This window comes from Tachysurus vachellii, chromosome 15 (assembly GCF_030014155.1).
Source record: "Tachysurus vachellii isolate PV-2020 chromosome 15, HZAU_Pvac_v1, whole genome shotgun sequence".
Classification (NCBI taxonomy): Eukaryota; Metazoa; Chordata; class Actinopteri; order Siluriformes; family Bagridae; genus Tachysurus; species Tachysurus vachellii.
Genome location: NC_083474.1, coordinates 12,426,746 through 12,449,184, shown reverse-complemented (window position 1 = coordinate 12,449,184; position 22,439 = coordinate 12,426,746). Strand labels below are relative to the sequence as shown.

At 34.4% G+C, this 22,439-nt stretch overlaps 1 protein-coding gene across 2 annotated transcripts; it reads right to left on the bottom strand.

Moving 5' to 3' along the window:
• Positions 1-736: 736 nt before the first annotated feature.
• On the bottom strand, positions 737-21,920 carry LOC132857945 (protein Atg16l2). 2 transcript variants are annotated; one of them, XM_060888074.1, is made up of 18 exons: positions 21,586-21,920; positions 21,242-21,308; positions 20,670-20,721; positions 20,231-20,304; positions 17,778-18,029; positions 17,111-17,176; positions 15,539-15,631; positions 15,227-15,280; positions 13,844-13,949; positions 11,827-11,932; positions 10,275-10,345; positions 10,034-10,105; positions 9,403-9,523; positions 8,662-8,767; positions 6,222-6,371; positions 3,911-3,958; positions 2,169-2,270; positions 737-1,582 (listed from the first exon to the last, which is right to left on the bottom strand). In XM_060888074.1, the coding sequence occupies exons 1-18, from the start codon at positions 21,728-21,730 to the stop codon at positions 1,489-1,491; spliced, it is 1,779 nt and encodes a 592-aa protein (XP_060744057.1). In that variant the 5' UTR covers positions 21,731-21,920; the 3' UTR covers positions 737-1,488. The 2 variants fall into 2 exon arrangements, 1 of the variants encoding a protein (XP_060744057.1); XR_009649610.1 differs by having other exon boundaries at positions 1,545-1,582; positions 3,911-3,953.
• Between the last annotated feature and the right edge of the window lie 519 nt (positions 21,921-22,439).

The following is a 22,439-nucleotide window of genomic DNA, read 5'->3' as shown; positions in this document are numbered from 1 at the left end:
TGAGAAGCAAAATTCAATCCAAACATTCATTACCAGCACAAAGCTTCACTGCAAACATAAGAAACAGACTTAAGGAAATAAAACACAGCTCAAATATTCGGAGACTTAAACGATGAAAAATTTTCAACAATACAATAATGTTCAATTTAAAAATACCTCAAATTAAAACTGAAATATATTACAATAACCGCTCTAATAAACAAGAACACTAAAATATCTAAAATTATGATGAGTGTATTTACTAGCCAAGCGCTAACAATTTCAGTGCCGTGATTCAGTTCACCAAAGATTGCTCTAATATTGACTGCTTCTGCTATAGTGTTGTAGTACAATTTAGAGTAAATTATGGTTGTATCAAAATGACAATCTTTATAAAGATCGTGAAAAGCCAGAATTTGGTTTACTAATGACTAATAAAGCTATTAATAAGTCACATACTTTACAGTATTTTATCATTACTAAAAGAGAATTTTAAAAAAATACTCTATATGGGATTGTGGATGTCAGCACTTATACTGTATATGAGCAAATGGCTGCCTTCATAACTGTTAAAAGAAAACTCAAACTTCCTGCCATTCAGTAAACCACAGAGTCTAAACTCACACCACAGATGGAATACAGTTTGCAAAACCTTGCTGACACTCTGATTCACGCTGATGTATCCTCCAAAGTGGTTCCCTAAAGTGCACAATTCAAACAATGTATTGTTAAAAAAAAATCACAAAGCAGGACTTGGTGCTGGTAAGAAAAAGGGAAAGAATTTTATTTATCTAGTAGTCGGTACATAAACCATGACAGTCAGTACATGTGGGTTGAAAATAAGAATGTAAACAAATCTATACACTCCCTATACACAGAAAAAACTGCACTGGATATCTTCAACAAATGAGAATGTAAATGAATAATTTTAGAACATGAGACACATTGTATTTGAAGAAGCACTGCAGCACAAATCAGGTACAGATAAAAAAATTGCTGTATTTATATACTGCACTATAGTAAATGATAAATTACAAAATAGACATACTGTACAAAATTTATTTTTACACTGTGAAATATAATTAGATAATTTCTATATAATCAAACTGATCATATTACTGATGGAAAATGAGAGTGACTCAGTATGATACCAACCATGACGATCTATTTGCTTGCTATATGTGTATTTTTGTCAACAGGCTTTCGCTCTTTAAGACAATATGATTGAGTAAATGTTTGACATATTTAAGGAAAATATTTCAAATGTCTCATCATAAATGGCTTCACAGTCATCTACTCAATTTGGACTGTTTTATAAAGCCAGACCGAAAGAAATTTTACATGCTTGTGGTGTTTGGTTCTATTAGCAATGGAAACACTGGAGCTCTTTTAATGACTGCTTTAGTGTATAGAACATGTTGTTCCTCACATGCTGAACATGGATGTGTGGATGTTACTGATGCTGGTGTGTAATTCAGCAGCAGAGAGTACAGAGACTTTAATCCAGTTTCAGATGTCACTCCACAGATTGGCACATCGGCTTTTATCAACACTCACCATATACTCGCCCGACATTGACCAAGCCACTGCATTAACCGAAGTTCTAAAAATACACAGTGAAGTCTTTTTCATTTCAGTGATTTGGCATAATCAATACAGACGTGCAAATATTTCTGATGGAATATGCAAGTAATGTCACAGACTGAAAAACACATTATAGAAATGTGGCTAAAAGGTAACACTGTCTGAGAATATGGGTGGTGCTTATACTGGTGAAAATGGAAGCATTAGTGTACAAGATAAGGAAAAAGAGGCAATGACAAACATTGTAATGCACATAATCTGATGTAATCTTTTCAGTTCACTTGGATTTGTCACTAGACAAGTTGTAAAGGTTCTTAACTGTCTGGCTTTGTCTTTTCTCAGAATATTCCAGATTCTTCTTCTTATATTATTATTATTCAATATTATCAAATCTATACTATCTCAGCGTTAACAACCCCATTGTTCAGATGAATTGTTCCCCCTCAGCAAGCTGATATTATGCAATTTCAATATAGTTGCCTCAATCTACAGGTCAATTAACCTCATCTACTGGTAATGCAGTAAAACTGTATTTGTTATGCAAATTAAATAAAATTCTCTCCTTGTTTTTTTAAAAGTAAGGTTACTAATGGGATCCTGGATACCTGTGCATGGGTGGTAGTCGTGTTTCCAGGTTGCCTGTGCTAATGTTCCAGATGTACACACCACCATCTGCAGAACCAGCTGCCAGGTAACTTCCATCTGGACTAAAGTCAAGTGAAGAAAGGAAATAAATCTTGGTTAATCTTGGAAATAATTGTATACCATTACTTTATGCAACACAAGTATGGATAATGATGTTACTAACAAAATCACTTATATTTGCATACTTATATTAAATATGCTGTATTAATATAACATTTTAGTCTGTAAAATCTTCATGAAAATTAATATCTTAGTTATCTAGTTTTAGAAAGTTTAAGAATAACTTTTTTTAGGAAATTAGCCTAAACATTTTGCCCCTTAAAAAATAGCTCTACATGACAAACTAGTAGAAGATAAGGAGCAATCCTAATACTTCTGTGGATATTTTCTCAGGATATTTAACAGGATATTTTTCTCTCCTTGAAAAATGATGGTATTTTTATAGAAATTGTATGTCTTTAGTCATTAATTATGAATGCCGTGCCTATGTCTACAATGCCCAAAGTTGCATAATACATCTCTCATTTCACCACATCACTATTAATGAGTTAGTATCATCTAGTTTATTCCTGTTTTCTGATCACCTGACCATTTGCCTGCTTCATGTTTCATAGTGTTTACTAGACCTTTGATTTGTCTGCTACACTGATTTAATAAAACCAGAAAATCTGCACTTGTCCATCGTCTGCAACATGACAATGAAGAATTAAAGATTTAGGACAGTTATAGTTCTGAGACTGAGAAGTTATAGTTCTGAGACAAAGCCACAGTCATGATCAAAACAAGACATGATGTAATCATCCTGTCTTCTGCTTCAGACATTACAAGAATAATACAAGAACCTAATTTTGACACTGTTTCTTGACATTTATTTCATGTGTATGCAAAATAATTTGTGAGAATATTTATGTATAAATCAAGATATACATTTGTGAATTTTGTTTTGTACATTTATGTTTAATAAGACTGTGCTGATCTGGTATGCATTAGCCCCACCCTCTCTGGTTTGAGATTACACAGACCTTTTAGAATGACTCAATGCATTCTGGTCTTGCTGTTGCCATAGAAACTGCTAAGTATATGATTCAATGGGGAGAGAGCCACAGACCAGAACCACAAATAGGACTTCAGCCTTTGTCATTTCTACACTGCATCCTCTTCCTTTTCTTGTCTCATCTTATATTACACTGAGCACTTAGGTTTCATGCATTTCCTTTTTTCTAAATTAACAAATACAAGTAGAATAGATTATTTTCTTTATGACAGCTTTTTTCAAACATTTTACATTTATTGCACATAGTACATGGATTCTGATGCTAGGCTGCCAGATAAGAAGATACTGATTAATCAGATTCTAGCTTCACACAAAAGGTAAAGCAGACAAATAATGCTGGAAGAATTATCCTGTTTCAAACAAGAAAATATTTTCCATTCAAATTTTGCAGTTAATTTTAAATAAGCTAAAACAAATGTTTAAAAGTTAGAATATGCTGCACATTTTTAATCTGAGAATTTACTGACTGTTCAAAAACACTGCTATTATTAAAAAATGTGTAAAAAAAGCCTTTTTTTCTTGACACATAATGTATAAAAATAATAAAGATAAAAAACCTCTTTACAAAGCAATCATACTAAACAACTTAAAATAATGTGCAGGACTTTTATTGTTATTATTTTTAAATTTAAGATTTTTGTTTCCTACCTGAAGATAGCTTTGGTGCTGTCACTTCCACATTTGAAACCTTCTGCCCTAGGATGATCATGAAAAAAGAACAAGAAAAAGTGTGAACTTCATTTTTTAAATAGATTTGCTATCATAGCAAACTTGCTATTAAAGTTCCATACACAGGGAAACTCTGGGGCAGTGAATAATTATTCAGTTCATCAGACTTGGGCTGTATTATGCTGTACTTACTTCAAATACACCTTCAAATATACTACCTAGTCAGCTGGCCAGCAGTGTAAAGCAGCGGAGAGAGTCAACGTGTTCCTTACAAAACATGTCAGGAGATGGATTGGCTACAAAAAAAACTGCCCTTAACAGTACCCTGTGAATGGCGCCCTGCAATGGACTGGCTTCCCATAATTACTAAAGATAAATAAATAATTATATTGTCACTGAATACACCTCCTTCTACCCAAAGCACAACATTACCTACTTTCTCCCACATTTCTACCACTGACCTGTGGTAATTCACCAGCTGGTCCACCTAATATTCAGTGACACAGTGGTTACAAGAGTAGCTGGTTCATAAAGACTGTCCAACTGACTTGTGTACACCTTAAAATATGCAAAAGTCTTTTTGCTGCTCTGCTGTCTATTCTATCTAAGGTAGGTATCACAAGAACTCTAACTCAGCATGCATATCAGCTTGCCAGATGTCAGCCTGGATGAAGGATCACCTCCAGATCGAACTTTCAAAGACAGAACTGTTTTTTTCTTGTCAAGAGCCCTGATCCGGTACATCACCATCAAGCTTTGTCAATCTTTGTCAGAGTCTGGTCTCTGGTATAATTTATTTAATCTTTCAGATTTTGCTTTATACAATAACAGGAAGATCAGACCATACTTGCTCATGTCTCAACTTCTAGTCTCAAATTCTCTTCTGGCTGGCATACCACCTTGCACTATTAAACCACTGCAGATGATTGAAAACACAGCAAGCTTAGTCTTTATGGCCTTGATGCTTACATTTAGAGTACATAATGGACTATCACCCACATTTTATGGTCTGTGAGTGAACATAGCTTGACAGAACTAGTGCCCTGTGTTTTTTTTTTTAAATCACCTGATTTAGAGTGCACCTGCTTGGCAGACTAGTGCCCTGTATTTTTTTTTTTAAATCACCTAATTTAGAGTGAACCGATGCACTAATGCAAAACCATCTTCCAGTTGAATATGCTTATGTGTTTAAACTGAGTTGTGTTTTTAATTAGAAATCCAGCATAGTGATTTCTTTGAAAAATAATCACTGTATCATGTGCTCTATTGTTTTGTTTATTTTGTGTATTGGGAGCTGTGTGCATAGCACTCTATAAATACTACATTCTACAATCTTTGTATTGCTGACAGATACTTGAATGGTACTGTTCTTAAGAGAAATTCCTTACAGTAAGTCGCCTCTGACAAATAAATGCATAATTAATAAGATGATTGGATTGGAGATGTTTCTGCAAGTTTAGGATTGACCTCTTGGCTATTACTCAGTCCTTGGGAACTTTACTTGATTATGCTTTCAATATTGTGTAGATCCTCCTTGTGCCATCAAAACAGCTCTGACCCATTGAGCCATGAACTCCACAAGACTTCTGAAGGTGTACTGTGGCATCTGGTCCCAGGATGTTAGCAGATGATCATTTAAAGTCTAGTAATTTGTGAGCTGTAGCCATGCAACAGACTTGTTTGTCTGCAAGTTTATTCCTTAATTCCATCGCCATGAAAGTGTGTACTTGGTCTGCAACAATGTTTAGGTAGATGGTACAAGTCAAAGTACATGCAGACCAGGCCACCTTTCACCACTGCTCCATGGTCCACTTCTTATGCCCTTTGTAGATGCTTTTCGGGCAATGTCTAGGGCCAACATAGGCACTCTGACTGGTTTGCAACTATACAGCCCCATATCTAGATTCAAATTTTAGCAATCTGTGTTTCTGAAGCTCTTCTGGGGAATCAGACCAGACAAGATATCCTTCACTCCCCACCTGCATTAATAAGCCTTGAGTGCCCATGACCCTGTTGCTGGTTATCCTTCCTTGGATCACTTTTAGTAGGAACTACTGCATATCAACACAAGCCAACAACCAACCAACAGATCATTAAATAAATCCAAATTCATTCTCATTATGACCTTATATTGTATATGTATCTTATCTAGGACATGTACTCCATCCTACATAATATATGAAGAAGAAAATTCATAGATTATATTTTCTAATTCACATACCTCTGAAAACAATAAGACTTAAGATTATGGATATATATGTTTTGAATTATGTGAATTAATTCTGTGTACCGGAAGGCCATTCTGGTATTGCTCATTCTCAGATCCACCAGCTGCAGGCTGTCATCTCTCGAGCAACTTAGTAACTGTCTATGGTTGGGTGAGATGTCAAGTGATGTCACCCTGCCCTGTAAGGGAACCTCCTGAGTGCAGCTTGATGCCCTGTAAAAATATGGTACAGTACATCATATTAATAAAAGTAGCAATATTTATAACCAAATTTCTATGCACACGTGACAAATAACAAATGCATCAGTTACCATAATGTGATTAAGGCTGTAATCTAACAACTTCATATGTATAATTAGTGTGTAAAAATAAATGACAGAAACTTCAATAAAAATAACCTATGTTTTTTAAGCTTTTATGTAGACTTATGTTATTCAAGTCTAGTGTAGCCTGATAAAAATCAGGACAGTAATTTGTAAAAACTCCTAACAGGAAATGTCCACAATCCCAGCTTGTTTGGTTACATACATATAAGCCCATTGTACTGACGTCTATCATAAAGAACAGACTACTATATATATGTACTAATTATACTATATACTATATATTAGTAAGCTAACACTACATATCTGTTTGTAAAACTCCATCTCTGCATTTTCAATAAAATCGCTGAAACCCTGTCAAACACAAATATAATATCTATTTAATAAGGGTGGCATGGATATTGGCTGAGAGTCTGCAAGCCATTACGTAAGTCTTATGTCTTACACTTGACAGATATCAAAAAGCAGAATCGGTAATACACATCTTTTTTCTTTTTCTTTTTTTGCTCACTGCCATATTACAGTATATATCAGCTCTTAGAGACTCAAGGAGACAATTAGTATGTGGGCTGACAGTTGCTAGGCAACAGGCGAGCAGTTGGCAGGGCAGCAGCTGGAGGTTACTGCTGCTTGGAGTGAATGAGAGATATCAAGGGCTCAGGCGTGGGCAGAATAATGCATTCATTTCTTGAAGTCTTTAAATGCAGAAGAAGCACACAGGAATCACATGACGTTTCAGTCTTAAAACAATCACATCCTTACGCAACTTTGTTTTAGAATGTATTTCTAAATGGTATTTGTTTTAGAATGTGTTTTACATTTTGAATCCTCGGTGTGGACACTGATGATAAATTCTGCCAGATATACTGTAGTACTTGTTGTATCACTACGTGGGTTTGTTTATGACTTGCATGCAAAGCAATCATACAACAACTCTGTACGTTTGGTGACCAGAGGCAGAACATTGCTCTCCAAATTATTTAACAATGGACTAATTAATCCATAATTTTTATCCGTACAGTAATCTCAATATTGTAGCACTCATTCCATACATACGTACAGTTTATATTATGTTTTATCACACTGTCATTAAAATAATTTGTGCATCATTTCAAATATTTCCGGTATAGGCCTAATAATGTGCTGTCGTATTGTCCATTTGTAACTGCTAGTTGAAACGAAGTTTTTCATTATGTAAAATGTTTCGTAATGATCTAGAAATTAATCCCCATACAGTTCTTCAAATGTTGGACATAAATCAAATAAAAATGACATTCTGTATCTAGTCAGGATTTCCAATTAAATTTGCTGGCAAACAGAATCAAAACCTAAAAATAAAATATGTCAGTGTCTTGTATTTGAAAGGATTTTATTAAACATGACTCAAAACTATTTCAGTTCCAGGGCCAACTGCCCTAGTTCAAAATTCTACTTACATATAATAGCACAGTGTGCAGATTTAACCATTCCTTTATCTAACCTTCCCTCTGTTTAATTAGCTGGCAGTTTTCCATGTATATTTCACTATGTGGTCTAAATGTTTGCGGACACCTGATCATTACACCCATGAGTGCTTGTTAAACATCCTGTTATAAAAACCATGAGCATTAGAAGAGAGTAATAACAACAGAAGGCATTTAAGTAAATTTTGGAATGTGGCTGTGGATATTTGTGCTCATTTAGCCACAAGAGCATTAGTAAGATCAGTCACTGATGTCAGGTAAGAAGGCTTGCAGTCTGTGGTCTAATTCAACAAAGTGCTCAGTGGAGTTGAGGTCAAGAATCTGTGCAGAAAACTCTTTTACAGATTTGCCAAACATGGAAAACCATGTCTTCATTCTTTGTCATGTTGGAACAAGTTTAGTCCCATAGTTCCAGTGAAGGGATATTCAAAGACAGTGTGCTTTCAAATTTAAGTTTGGGGAAGGCCCACATTATTAACAGATACAGGACACTGTATGTCCTGGTTATTATCTAACTAACAGTATAAACTGTCTAGAACAGTAAGGGAATGACTGGTTTATTGCAGCAATAGGTTATTTTCCCTCAAGTCTTGACACCAATGGGACTATCTTTACCATTTACCATTAGAATAAATGTTAACATGTTACTGTATTTTACTGTGAATATAAAATATTTTTGGATATATATTTCGCATAAAAATAAAAATGGTTTCTTACCTGCTGTCCCAGAATCGTATTTTTCTATCAAAATGGCCACTGATTATGTAATAGTCTGAGCACACTATGTCGCTGCAGTAGGACAATACCTCAATGGTTTGTATACCTAAATAAAGAAGCAAATATGAATCAAGTGAGGGAACATGTACATAATAGAATAAAATTGTGAACATTCATCATAACATGAATCACAGTATTAAAATAAATTAGATTTCCCAACCACTGCCTTTCGGGAAACTGGTAAATGGTGTAACTCTCATTATGCATCAACAGACTGTATGACTTGTTTAATACTGGCATGACTATTTCCAAGAGTTGGAATATCTAGATTCAGTGACAGGAAGCAGACATCCAGATTTGGAAGATGTATGTGAAAGACAAGGTAATTATCTGACTGCCAAATAAAAAAAATTCAAAATATCACTGCAAAAAAGGTTCCACATAAAAAAGTGGAATGTGTGTGGTATTTGTGTTTTTTTCTAAGATTGTGCACATAGATAGTGATTTTTGTTCTTCACTTCCCATGGCAAATGGCAGAATTTGTAAGAAACTGAGGTTATGGCTTGCTAAAACTGCTGCTGAAGCAGTGACTATGCTAGACCAAGATTTTCAAGACAGTTACCAATAGAAGCATTACTGCAGTTTAGAACTATCATTAGTAAAACTGGTGGACAGCACACATGAACATAATTGATATCAACTCACTACTGATATTACACAAGTGTGTGTTGACAGACTTACAGGCAGCACGTTGCAGGTCCCAAATTTTTACAGTCCTGTCTCCACTCCCAGTCACCACCTGCCTTAGGTTACATTTAAACCTTGCTGCTGTCACTTTGCGAGAATGACCTGTCAGTATAAACTACAAAAGCAAAAAAGAGGATTTTAGAAAATAGGGTTTTAGTCACTATATTTACAATAGATAAGTCTTATTATATATGACTTTAAAGTCAATTCCTTTACTAGAGATTATTGGATATCCATGCTAATAGAGCGTGAAGACAATTGAAGAAGATTTGGTGGCACTAAATAAATGTGAATTAATGTGTATTGGTATATAAAAATGTCAAAACTAATTATAAACATAGTAAAAAAAAAAACCTCAACACCTCTGCAACAACACTTATCAGCCAGCCTGTTTAAACATCACAATATTGGTTTGCAGGTCTTAAATGCATAAAAGGGATCATTTTCTTAATTTGCAGCAGCACAGAGTCACATGATACCTCTGAATGTAAGCTGGCACATCTCACACAGCATGTCTTAATGCAGCTCTGTGTGGATGATGCTCTGCAGAGCATGATTCAGGGGAACAGTAGAGTATATCGGGAATGCTCAGTCAGACAGAGTCGGGGAATAGGGACTCTGTTACCTTTGGAACCGAGTCATCCAGCTGCCAAATTAGAGCTGAGTTGTCATACGATCCAGCTACAATTCGGCTGCCCTGATGGAGTTGGGAGAACAGGATAATAATACACAAACAAATTCACACAAAATAAATCAACATGACAAGACTCATTAGGCAAAGTTTAAAAAACAACATCTTTAAGCTATATCATTACAAGTGATATGTCTCCTAAACAAAAATGACATGGTGTGTATTCATACTGTACCGTCAAGTCAAACTCAATGCTGGTGATGCCCTCATTACTCCCATCTAGTGTCCCTCTGTAGTGCAGCATCCCTAAAAGACAAATATTTTCAAAATTTGAAAAAGATTCAAAAGTATTTTCAATTACACTTGTCTCAATGAATAATAAAGACTAATATTATTTATTTAAACAGTAACTATATAACAATAATTTATTGTGGTTTAAACGTCATTTTTCTTGACTTTATGACACTAAAACATGACTTTAAACAGTAAAATAATATACTTTTTCACAGCCTTTTATCAGCACTGAACATAGAAATAAATTTAATTTCTACTTGCTGTTCATTTTTGCATAGTAAAAATTTGAAGACTTTGCACATAAAGAAATAAAATCCATGAAACCTATTACATAAATATAGTACAAAACCTATGTACATAATTAAGATAGTCTACTATATCATATTTAATATATTAAATATTAATGCACTACAACATTAAAACAAATATAAACAGCTTTTTGGCTGAGATAAAAATTATATTATTATAAATATACTGATAAATATTAGTGTTCCATAATAAATTATGACTAAACCTATTCCAAATCTGATGAAAGTGATGGTGAAGATATCAAGACACTTCATTCAAATGAGCACTAGCTATGTACTCTCCCCTCTAAAAGTACAGAAAAGTATTGGAAATTCTTAATTCTTTGTTTTTGCAATATACTTCAGGTTTAAAATCAAAAGTTGAACATTGACTTTTAGCTTAATTTCCGGACATTTAAACCACTTAGAACAAGACACCTGTTTTGTGTGGTCATCCATAACGTCCTGTTCTAGTGGGGTATAACAGGCCGGATATATTTAGTCACTTACCAACATGAAGAGTATTAGAGAACATGTAAATGAACTGAGACTAATGTAGCTTGACATTTACAGATTATGCAACAGCTACCGCTAAAGCAATAATTAAAATGAATCAAATTTTAGAGGTAATAAACATGTCTTGAAAAGTCAACAGTGGAAATTTTGATGGGATACATGGCACCATGGACTCAGTGAAGAATAAAAAATGAAATGTAAAATAAAGTATAGTTAAAAATCTGTCTGCCTTTGCTTTGCTGAAAATACCAGCAGGACAATGATCCAAAACGTGTCCAAATGTATAGAAAAATCTTTCACTGCCTAAAAATCATGCTTTTGACGTGGTCATTCCAATCGTGGTCATGTGTTAAACTGAAAAACTGTGGCATGTGATGAAGAGCTTCAATCTTATCGAGCATTACAGGAGAAGATGAAGTAGTACCAAATACAAGGATATGTGAAAACTGTTACAAATATTCTGATTTACATTTATTATAGTCTAGATTTCTTACATATTTTAGTATGAGTATGAATTATCAACAAACACTTATTATATTATTCTATCAAAAAATATTATTATTCCATCTTATTCCAACTTTTCTAAACATGGCTCACAAAATTAGATTGAAAATTTCAAAGCTGCCAATTATAAACTGATAGAAAAAATATAAAACTTCTTTTTCATTCTCACTTGTAGGTGTATAGTACCTGAGATGATGTCCCACAGCTTGATCACTCTGTCTGTGCCTCCTGTGGCCAGCAGATTTGACCTCGGGCTGAATCTCACTGCATTGATGCCAAGCTCATGAGCATCCTGCACCAACAGAGAAAATTCATATCTGACACTCTGAAACATACTTTTCATGTTCACTGATTTTGCATAGTAACTTCCAAAATTAAGTAACTTTAGCAATACTCATAATTGAACAGAAGGTTCACTGAATTCATTCAGATTTTACTGAAAATATAACATAAATTATTAAAATTCTGAAACAGAAAAGTAAAAAGAAAGAGTTAAGTCCTAACCTTAACTGTTGCTAAGCATGACAGAACAGCATGAGAAATACAAAAACATGCAAGACATCACATTTCTACAACTAAGAACTAAGACAGAGGAATGGATATTTAAAATGAAAACAATTACAGTGTTGGGTGCCTGCATGTGACAGAGCTGCACTGTGTCACAACAGAAACCGTTGTATAGAAATGCATAAAGGCTATTGTGGTCCATACCATGGAACGCAAGCTTCCTTTCTCCAATTGACATTTAAATCTAAAGACACATTTATCTGTCAATCTGTCCATTATTTTCTCCCCTCATGCATATACTGATGATTTCATTAACATATAATTTAATTTGACTAACTCATTAATTCCCTAACTAGGAACTGTGATGCTATATGAGGTTGATAATTTAAAGTGACTGACTCAGTAAAATAACAGGTCGAGAAAACAAAATTCGAATGAATGGAGGAATTACTTGCATTTTGTGAAATATTAGAGGAAATTTCATTCTTAATTTTTTATTATTATTATTATTATTAGGGATGTCAAAAATTCCATATATTGATTATGAATCACCATGGTATTTACTCAATGATGTAAACATACAATTAAATGAGTAATTTGGGTTTGCTAGCTGTATAACATTGTCAGCTATTAGACTTGTGTTTCAAGTCAAGTCAAGAAGCTTTTATTGTCATTTCAACCATATATAGCTGTTGCAGTACACAGTGAAATGAGACAACGTTTCTCCAGGATCATGGTGCTACATAAAACAAGGACAGGGTTAAGGACTTAGTAAGTAGTCTTAGCCACATAAAGTGCAACTGTGCAACCTGGTGCAAACAGTGCAGGACAAGACAAACAAGACACACAAGACAGTGCAGGACAAAAGACAGTGCAGACAAAAAGTTACAAGACAATACAAAAAGTACAAACCAGTGTAAATACAGTACTGTATGTGAATACTGAATGTTTGGGGGTGATATAACAGAGTCTGTAGTTAGAATTTATCTCCACCACTCCTCTTCTATTTTGTTAATTTTATATTTGTGCTGCTTTAAGTTTCTAAGAGGATCAGCTGTGCTTGAGTAATATGATAAAACTATTGGAGAATCTTTGGAAAAGAGAAAGAGAAGTGATTTGGAATTGTTTTCAATTGTTTTCAATTCTTGTTGACAGTGCAGGTCAATAGATAAATAAAAATAAATGCCTTACTGTGATATGATAAATTTAATAACATATGTGGAAAAGAATCACGGCACTTATGTCTGCTAAAAGGCAGTGGGCAGGTACAACCTACAATTTCATAAGCACTAAACAAATGAAAATAATGAATTCAGCACAGGCTTAAAATCAGTTATATGCAATAACTTAATGTATTACAGAGCCCCTTTTTTCCCAAACCAGAGTACAAGGTGCCTTGCCACTATTACTTATGCTTACTATAACAAGTCTGCTGTGCAGGTTATGACAGTACACCAACAAAAGACTCCTGGATCTCATGATCTACTGACCTCAGTGACTGTTGCTAGGATGCATGCCTGACCTCGCTAATTCATTCATGAACACTTAATTTTGTATAATCTAGTGGGCCTTTACCATAAGACACAGCCAGTATATGTAAATAAAAAATAAACATTTCCCAATTATCAATGCAGGAAAAAGGCACTGACCCCAAACATATTAACCCTAACATCTTACTGGAAATTTGAACACTTACCACTGATTGAATGACTTTGGTTGGGACTCTAGCTACTAAGCAAACTCCTAGAGGTGTGTAGAGATCCTCTTCCAAACTGCTAACTGAATTACCTCGCCTCTTCTTACTGAAAAAGGAGAAAGATTAATTATGCCTAGCAGATAAACGCTAGAAAGGAAAGTGTGATTGACTGTAGCATGATTGTGCAGATGCGCTGGTTTGTGTATTTCAGGAACTGTTGATCTCTTGGTTGTTTTTTTTTACACACAGTACTCCTGCATTTACATAGAAAGGTTTGAAAAACAAAAAACACAGAATAAGTGACAGTTCTGTGGGTGTTAACATCTTGTTGATAAATGAGGTCATAGAAAAATGGGTTCAAGCTGCCATGAAGAATGTAGTAACTCATTCTTTACATCTGCAGTGGACAGAACATCAATATCAAATCTGATAAACCGAAATAAATAAAGTGGACCGTGAGTATATATTCAATATTGAAAATGTTACTACTTTTGGTTTTTATTGTTATATTTTATTTTGGAGAATATAAACAATGATATTTACTTTCTTTCTATTCTTCACGTTAATCTTTATAGAGGAACATTACATCATTTTAAGTGAAAGTCAGTTAAACTGCAATAATTTTGACAAAAACATACTATCATGGATGTGATTCTGTTTTGGTAGGGTGTCCAAAGCATGGCCCCTGGGCCAAATGTGACCTATAAACAGATGTCATTGGCAAATATATATATTTATATTGATTTATTTTTTATTTATATAATTTATTTAAGTATTAAAATTACAATTTAATTTATTATTGTTAGTTTGTCCTAATACATTTGTTCCCACATAAAAAGTGCTGCAATTCCTAGTGTTCACACACACACACGCACGCACACACACACACGCACGCACACATAAATGTAAATGTTTTTAAATGCATTTATGCATTTACAGGCATGGTGAAAATACCCTCAGGATTATAGATTAATACAATTATAGGGTTTTCTGGAGTAAGTGAATTTGACACAGTAGACACAAAGACATCCATTTTTAGAGTGTTTCTCACACAACAATAGGAACACTGTTTGTTTCTTTGACAACACTAACACTCATTCACTTTGGTACTGCCTGCTGGTTTACACACTGAATTATAATGATGCCTGGAATCTGTCCTTAGTTTCTCAATATAAACAAAGAAAACTTTGGATATTTATTGTTTTTTAATAAATTAATATCACAGATCTAGGAGAAAAAGTCTAAAACATCTACAATAACAGTATTAAACAACTTTTAATATGTTATGAAATCTTTTATAGCACTGATTAGATCTAGTTATGAAATGCTTCTGATACTGTAACATGTTGTATTTCAGTAAGTAAAAGTATAATGTTTACTCACTCAAATAGACCTTTGATTGAACCAAGAATCCGAGGAGAAGCAACCGAAGCTGACCTGAGTCCAACAATAATTGTATAAAAAAAGAACAGATAAAATATACAAGAACCAAACACACAAACATCCACACGCACATATTGGTATCTATTGTGTCATGGTGTGGTATAAGGTACCATATTATGATACCATAATAAAAGAATACCTTACAAATTCCTAAACCTAAATCTGCTGATACGTCTTTTGTAAGTTTCTGCCATTCTTGTACAAATATATTTGTTGTATTGTTGTTAATAATAAATTAATTAGTGCTGTTACCTGAAAGCTCGCAAACGACTACTTTCCAAATTCTCTCCTCTTTCATTCCTGCGTAGTAATGGTGATGATGGTAATGAAACACTTTTGGGTACTCTGGAAAAATATTGAATTTATTTGTGAGGCAAATTCTCTCAGACCACAAAAAGCTGTAAATCCTGTCATGCTGTATTAGGTTTTAATCCAGTAATCAATAAATCATAACAAGACTACCAAAGACTTCATACACTCTTAGAAAAAAGGAATCCTTAAGAATATTTTTGCTTGTCCCTCTGGTGGGCTGCTTAATGGTTCTATGTTGAAACCAACCTGAAAGTGTTTACTTATAATAAGCACCCTTTTCTGTATGTGTGTATCAGTCAGCAACACAGTAGATCGGTACAATAGTTTTCAGTCACAAATTTTCAGTGTCAAATAATCAAACAAGGTGATACTATGTGGACAAACCAAAGCAAAAAACTTCCAAATATATAAATAACCTTTATGCACTAGTTACAATGTCCTTGAAACTGCAATTTAAAACATACAGACTCTTCCATTTTATATCAAACTGTTAAAAACATCACTTCTTGATTATCTTGACTGAATTTTCATGGCCAATCCATTAGCTCACCTCAGTAGCTCACCATTCTGCCAGTCCAATAGCTCACCTTTCTGCCTGTTAGTCAGTCTGTTTGTCTCACTCTCATACTTAAGATTAAATAGATCTTGATATCATTAAGTCTTGACATTAGCAATCATCAAGAATTCTGCAATGAATTATTATTCTGTTTATAAAAGTTAAATGCTTCAAGAAAGACTCAGACGCTTTCACCTAAATTGTTTTTATTGCACCCTTGAAAATATTTGGAATCTGGTACCTTGCACAAGATAGCAGTGGTCAGAAGAAAGAAACTAAATCTGACTCAACTGTCTGTAGCGTAGACATAATATAGCCTACCTAATTAACAGGATTACCCACTGTAAAAAATACTAATTTTCTAAACATCATTCCTTGTTCCTGTTTGGAAACATTTATTCATTAATCATTTATTAACATTAACATTAATCATTTATTATTATTGATAAATAATGGCCGATAACACCTTAATTGTCTCCAATCAGAAGTAGCCCAATGGAAATAAGTCTTCATAAAGAACTCAACACGATTACTTAATCAACTTGAACGCAAACAAACAAGCCATACAACACAAAACTTTTCTAAAATTCAAACTTTTCAAAATATTTCACAATACAGTAGCCCTATGCCGTAGGCTCACAGCACACAACACGCAGCAAGACATATTCAAAGTAATCCGTGCATAAGACTAATCCAGTTCTGCAAAAGTACTTGTAAATCGAGTTAAAAAAACATGGTCTAACATTATTATGGTGATGATTAGTTCCAGTAAACAATATTTTTTTATTTTATTTTCTTATTAATTTATTCATTAATTTAGAAGCAAGCTAAAATCATTTAAGCAAATTATAATTATTTACATTTTGTAAAAAACAGTTTCTGACCTATTATATTTTTTAGTGTAGCTTGCATTTTTCTACAAAAACCTAAAACTGGTATTCAGCGTGATCACTTACGTGTCAATGTTCAAACTCTTACTGGAAGCCATCTCGAGATCCTTATGAAGACCAGCTTGCCTGGCTCTAAAAGAAGCCACAGAAAGTTTTGGCAACAACAGAAAACATTTCTAGGTCCAAGGGACATGGAATAGCTGCTATTTATTGTGAAAAAATAATACATATATATACAGTATGCCTTTAAGAGCTCTGGACTAAGCAATTAATACTTTATAATAAAAAAAATAGTAAAATATTGGATTGTTCAGCCAACTGCATTCTCATTTATTTTTCACAGAAGTAAAAAGCAACGGCAAAAGGCCAAAGGATTGGACTGGTTACATGATACTGGTAGCTTCATTTAGGCAAAAATTTACATGCACCTAGGACACAACCTCAATTTTTTTACATTTCTTAAAAAACTCCTTAACTACATTTCAGTCAAGTAGGATATCTAACAAAGTCTATATTTCCATAAGAGTCCATTTAAATGAATAATTAAGAGAAATTATTTCAGCTTTAATCCTCTATAGCAGATCTTCAGTCAGACAAAGGTTTACATACACTTTGGTAATATATGGTGTCATTGCCTTTTAATTGCTTGAACTTAAAATGTGCAAAACTTAGATCTAATATCTTCAAGCGTATGTACATTTTTGGCCTCAACTGTACCTCCACACACCCTCACCTCAGTCTTCTCTCATTGCGATGGTTCATGCGTGCAGCAGCCTGTTCTTTCAAGTGAATCATGTCCTCCAGGATATCTGAGCCATGGAGTTTTTCCTTCCTGTAAACTTCATCCAAGTGCTGATAGCGCTCATGAAGAGTGTCATACTTACTCTTGAGGAGCAAGTTGCTATCAGTCATCTTCTTCACATCAGACTGCAGTCCGCCTTTTTCTAATTCCACAGCCATGAGGCTGTTGTGTGTTTCAAGCAAACTAATAAAAAAGAAAAATGTAGACATTTCAATCGTGATAGACAATAAAATGTTTACTTTATGTTGTGCATATGTTTATGCCTAAGTATAGCAACTTATATAAACCATTTAAAGACAAAAGTATAGAAATAATCAACAGATAAGGAGGACGGGAACCAGCTCCAACGCAGAGCATTCAGAAAAAAGCCAAAAAGTCAAAACTCAATACTTTGCTTTATAATATTATTAGAATCTCTTAGGCAATAGAAGCTGGAAGTCTGTGCAAATGGGATCTGGGATGAGCAGTTTCAGTTTCAATTTTGCAGCCAAAAGTATAAAATGTAATTTAGTGAATGCAGATTCTGAACGTACATACAAGTGGACTATATTGTGTCTTGTACGTATTAAAGTGTCCATATGTGTTTGTGTTGTGTCGGGAATGTAAAAATGAACTGCTACCTCCCGTTAGCTCCAGCCACTGAAAAGAAATAAGCGGAGAAATCAGGTCAATTAGAAAAGCTAATAGACCACGACCACAGAATTCGTGTAGCTAAAAGGTAGGTCAGGTTTTTTGCAAGCCAAAACTTATTAGGCTAATGCATTGGTATAAATTCGGCTGCTTATGTAAGGGATAATTGTAAATTGGTAATAATAGGGGTATTGTCCACGGGTATTTGCGAGGCAACGTCTTAGCTGACTTTCACCTTCAATGGAATTCTATTGCAATAATTGAACGGATCTCTCGCAGAATGATATGAAAGACGTGAATTAAAAGCACAAAATCCGTTGCCATTCACTGCGGTTATTATATAGCCTAATTACATAGATTTAACAGTCCTCGGAAGGCCCATTCATGTGAATGAAACTTTATGCAGCAGCACTCTGAAGAAAATGCAGGCATCGCCCTTTTTGTCATCTACACACATTTGGCCACTAGCCAATGGTGTAATGGTTTAAAAGTGAAAATGTCAGAAGACAATTGCCACAAATACATTTTATTACGTTTCAAAATGCTTGATGGTTTACTTGAATGGTTAAATTACCATCCAGATCTGTCTCCTCTTCAGATTCAGGGTCATATATATATATGGCAATATACCTGAAGAAGCCATTCTGCCGCAATTCCAGGTGATTGTAAACAAAGTTCCACTAGCCTAGGCTACTTATTGCGCTGGGTGAATGAATAGTCATGCTCTCATATCCTAGCGGTTAGCCAATCGGAGCCAAGCAGCATAGCTCATTGAATATTAATGAGAACTGGCGCAAATCGAGCTGAGTCTTCCTGCAGGCTTTCTATACCACACTAGAATGGCTTGAAACAAGGTAACCAAGGCATTTTTCCACATGGTAAACTTCAGACATTACCACAAAAGTAATGAAATATGTGTGGCAGTGCATCTTTAACAAATGTATGAGACAAAAGATTTGCATGAAAACTTAAATTGTTGAAAGTTGAAGAAAATAAGATCATATTATAATCTAAACGATCATACATTTAAATCAATGTATATACATTCCACAGTCTATACACCTGATAGAAGCAAGATCTTTCAATGTCTGCTTTGGTGCCCCAATAAACAGCTTATACTGTGTCTTGCAGGAGATAAAACTACACAGTCCCTTTAAAAACTGTAATTTGAGGGTCTGTCTAAAACTGTATTCATGTGCCGCATCAAGTTCAACTTTGTCATTCATTATTGTTTTTTTTAGCATAGCAGTCAGCATGCCCTCACAATACATGATGTTAAATCTTGAAAATTATTTCTATTTAATATGTATTATACAAATCAAAGTGATAGGCTAAGATTTTAAACAACAAACACCACAGGATTTTCTGGGAGGATAAGTAAGTTGGTTGGTAGTTTTTTCTAAGCATCTTTGTCATAGTTTTTCTGGATATTTTGACTGTGGCACTTTTTTGGTTTTCGCAGGCAATCCACAACCAAAATTCATTTTTGCCTTATATATATATATATATATATATATATATATATATATATATATATATATATATATATATATATATACTGTGTGTAGCAGCTCTCTGTAATAACACTGACATCCAATATGACTGTCTTTACTGATCTTTATTATACTATTACTATTACAGTGGGCAATAAGCAAAACAAACCAGATTACTAACTTACATATGTTTTAAAAAATATTTCCTTAAAATGTAGGATGTGTTCAAACCAGAATGTTTACATTGATAAGAAAGTTTACCTGGCATGTTGCTTTTCAAGAAAAGCATCCTTGATTTTAATCTCTTGCTGCAGCTCCACTACTTTGTAAGCAAGCTATAATAACAACAATAACAAAAAAGAGGAATAACCTTACTTAGTAAGAATCTATTCAGAAACAAAACAAAATGCAGATATAGATTAAGCAGAGGGGATTTGCTCACAGTATGCAACATAGAACTTGTGTGCTCATATGTTTGAAATTATTAACAAAAACAAGTTTGCAAAACAAAACAAGTTCAAGAGCAAAACAAGTTCAAGAGCATCTGAAAATGTCTGAAGTGACAAGCAAACTGAGAGGGATGCTTTCAATGTATTAACTCAATACAAATGCATATATTGTCAACTGAGAACTGCAACTAGGAAATTCTACGACTGATCAGTAAAGTGACAGGTTGGTTTCAGATGGCGCCACTCCCTACCTCACCAGTGGCTGTCTTCAGAGATGTCAAATCCTCAGATGAGGAAAACGGTCTGCAAATAATAAAGAAGCAAACACGGTGTACATTGGGTTTGTTACAGAGTCATGGTTTCAGAGTTGATCACAATGTATAATCTAAATCTAAACTAATCACTGTTCCAAAAAAATGAACATGGTAGAGAACATTAAATTAAATGCATGTATGAATAAGTGCTGATGTTCTTATAAGATATTTCAGTATACATTTTTTCCTGTCCTCAAATGTTTGTGGTTTTTAGTGACTTAATATATGATACCGTGTACAATCTTATCATAAAGCAAAAAAATTTATTTAGCAACATATGTACATGTTTAAGGCTTAATATATACCATAAATGTTAACATTTGGTCTGAAGAGTATTGGATATTTGTTGTCATCCTGTTTATTATAATAATGTCAACAAATAATTACACTGTAATAGCTATTTATTAAGCATGGGTTGTCTTCTTGTCTTGTCTGACGCCATTCTGACAGTTTACCAAACTTCTGAAATGGTCAATCAAATAAATGAATAGTTTAAATGAAGTTATTACCTCGAAGGAGAGATAAGGCTTTGGGTGATTAATGCACGTTGTTCGCAGCGCTCGCGCAGGTTCATATCTGTAACACAGACAGAAAGGTAACAAGGAATCAGGTTCAAATTACATTTCACAGCTCCATGTACTTCTTCATGCGCTGCTTAGACTGTTCTACTGTTGTCTTACAGCACACAAATCTCTCTCTGGCACTCTGAGGTTTCACGTATTAACCGGAGTGTGTCGCTTGTGCGTTAGAAAACAATCCCGTCACAAAAACATTGATACTAAAGCAGACATGTTGACCCGAGGATAAAGTGGGGAAAAAACAAACGTTCATTAATTATTTTAGCATAGCCTACATGATCGGATCACATCCTGGAAGGCGATCTTCTGAGCTTTATCGCGATATTTCAGCTGCCTGAGGATGTGCCGTTTCCACGTCTCAGGGTGTTTTGGGTCCAGGTTCGGTTTGGGGAAAAGTCTCGTGCATTCCGTTGTGTCCATGATTAAACAACACGCCGGTGTTTCATTTCATACGCATGGCCCATGATGGATTTCAGCATTATGGGTCGAGGTAAATCGTTATAGACGATTAAAATTCGTGGCAAAAAAAAGCAGAAAGTCACAGGAACTTGTCAGACCAGTAGCTAAGCTGAAGTCTCCCTAACGTCAGAATGCACGCGCGGACACGCCTGCGCTTTACATAAGCGGAAAATGTCCAAATCTGTTCACTGTAAACGCGCAAACACAGACAAGGAAGTTGTACGTTTCCCCCTTTCTTTCGCTAATATGTTAGGGGAATAGTAAAAATGAAATTGACACGTTTATATATGAGAAAAAAGTGTGGAGTGATAAAAAAATAAAAAGCACCCCAAAAAAAAAAACTTTCTTGCATATAATCATATTAAATAACTGGTATGGAAAAGTGTTTGGTTGTGTAATACATGACCATAAAGTGCGTTATAGAAATCTGCAAGAACCTGCGAGAATGATGGTAATGATGCTAAAATACAACCACCTTGTAGCTGTGATTGTTTGGTGCTGAACAGTTTTCATTCTCGAAAGCTTTAGAATGGGAAAATATCATAAGGTGAAGAACCAAATAAGTCACATTAGTTGATAGATCTAACTAAAAAGGGTGGCTGTGTTGTAGTTTGTTAACCGTTGTTAATGAACAGAAATCCTAGCCTTCTGTTATACATTGACTTTAACT

Bases quoted from the DNA above. Each gene is read 5' to 3' on its own strand.
- LOC132857945 (XM_060888074.1), bottom strand. From the start codon at position 21,730: ATGGACACAACGGAATGCACGAGACTTTTCCCCAAACCGAACCTGGAC. The intron at 18,030-20,230 runs GTAAACTTTCTT...CTTTTTTATTAG, and splicing joins CTTGAAAAGCAACATGCCAG to TTTGCTTGAAACACACAACA. The intron at 2,271-3,910 runs GTAGGAAACAAA...ACTTGACTTTAG, and splicing joins AGCACCAAAGCTATCTTCAG to TCCAGATGGAAGTTACCTGG.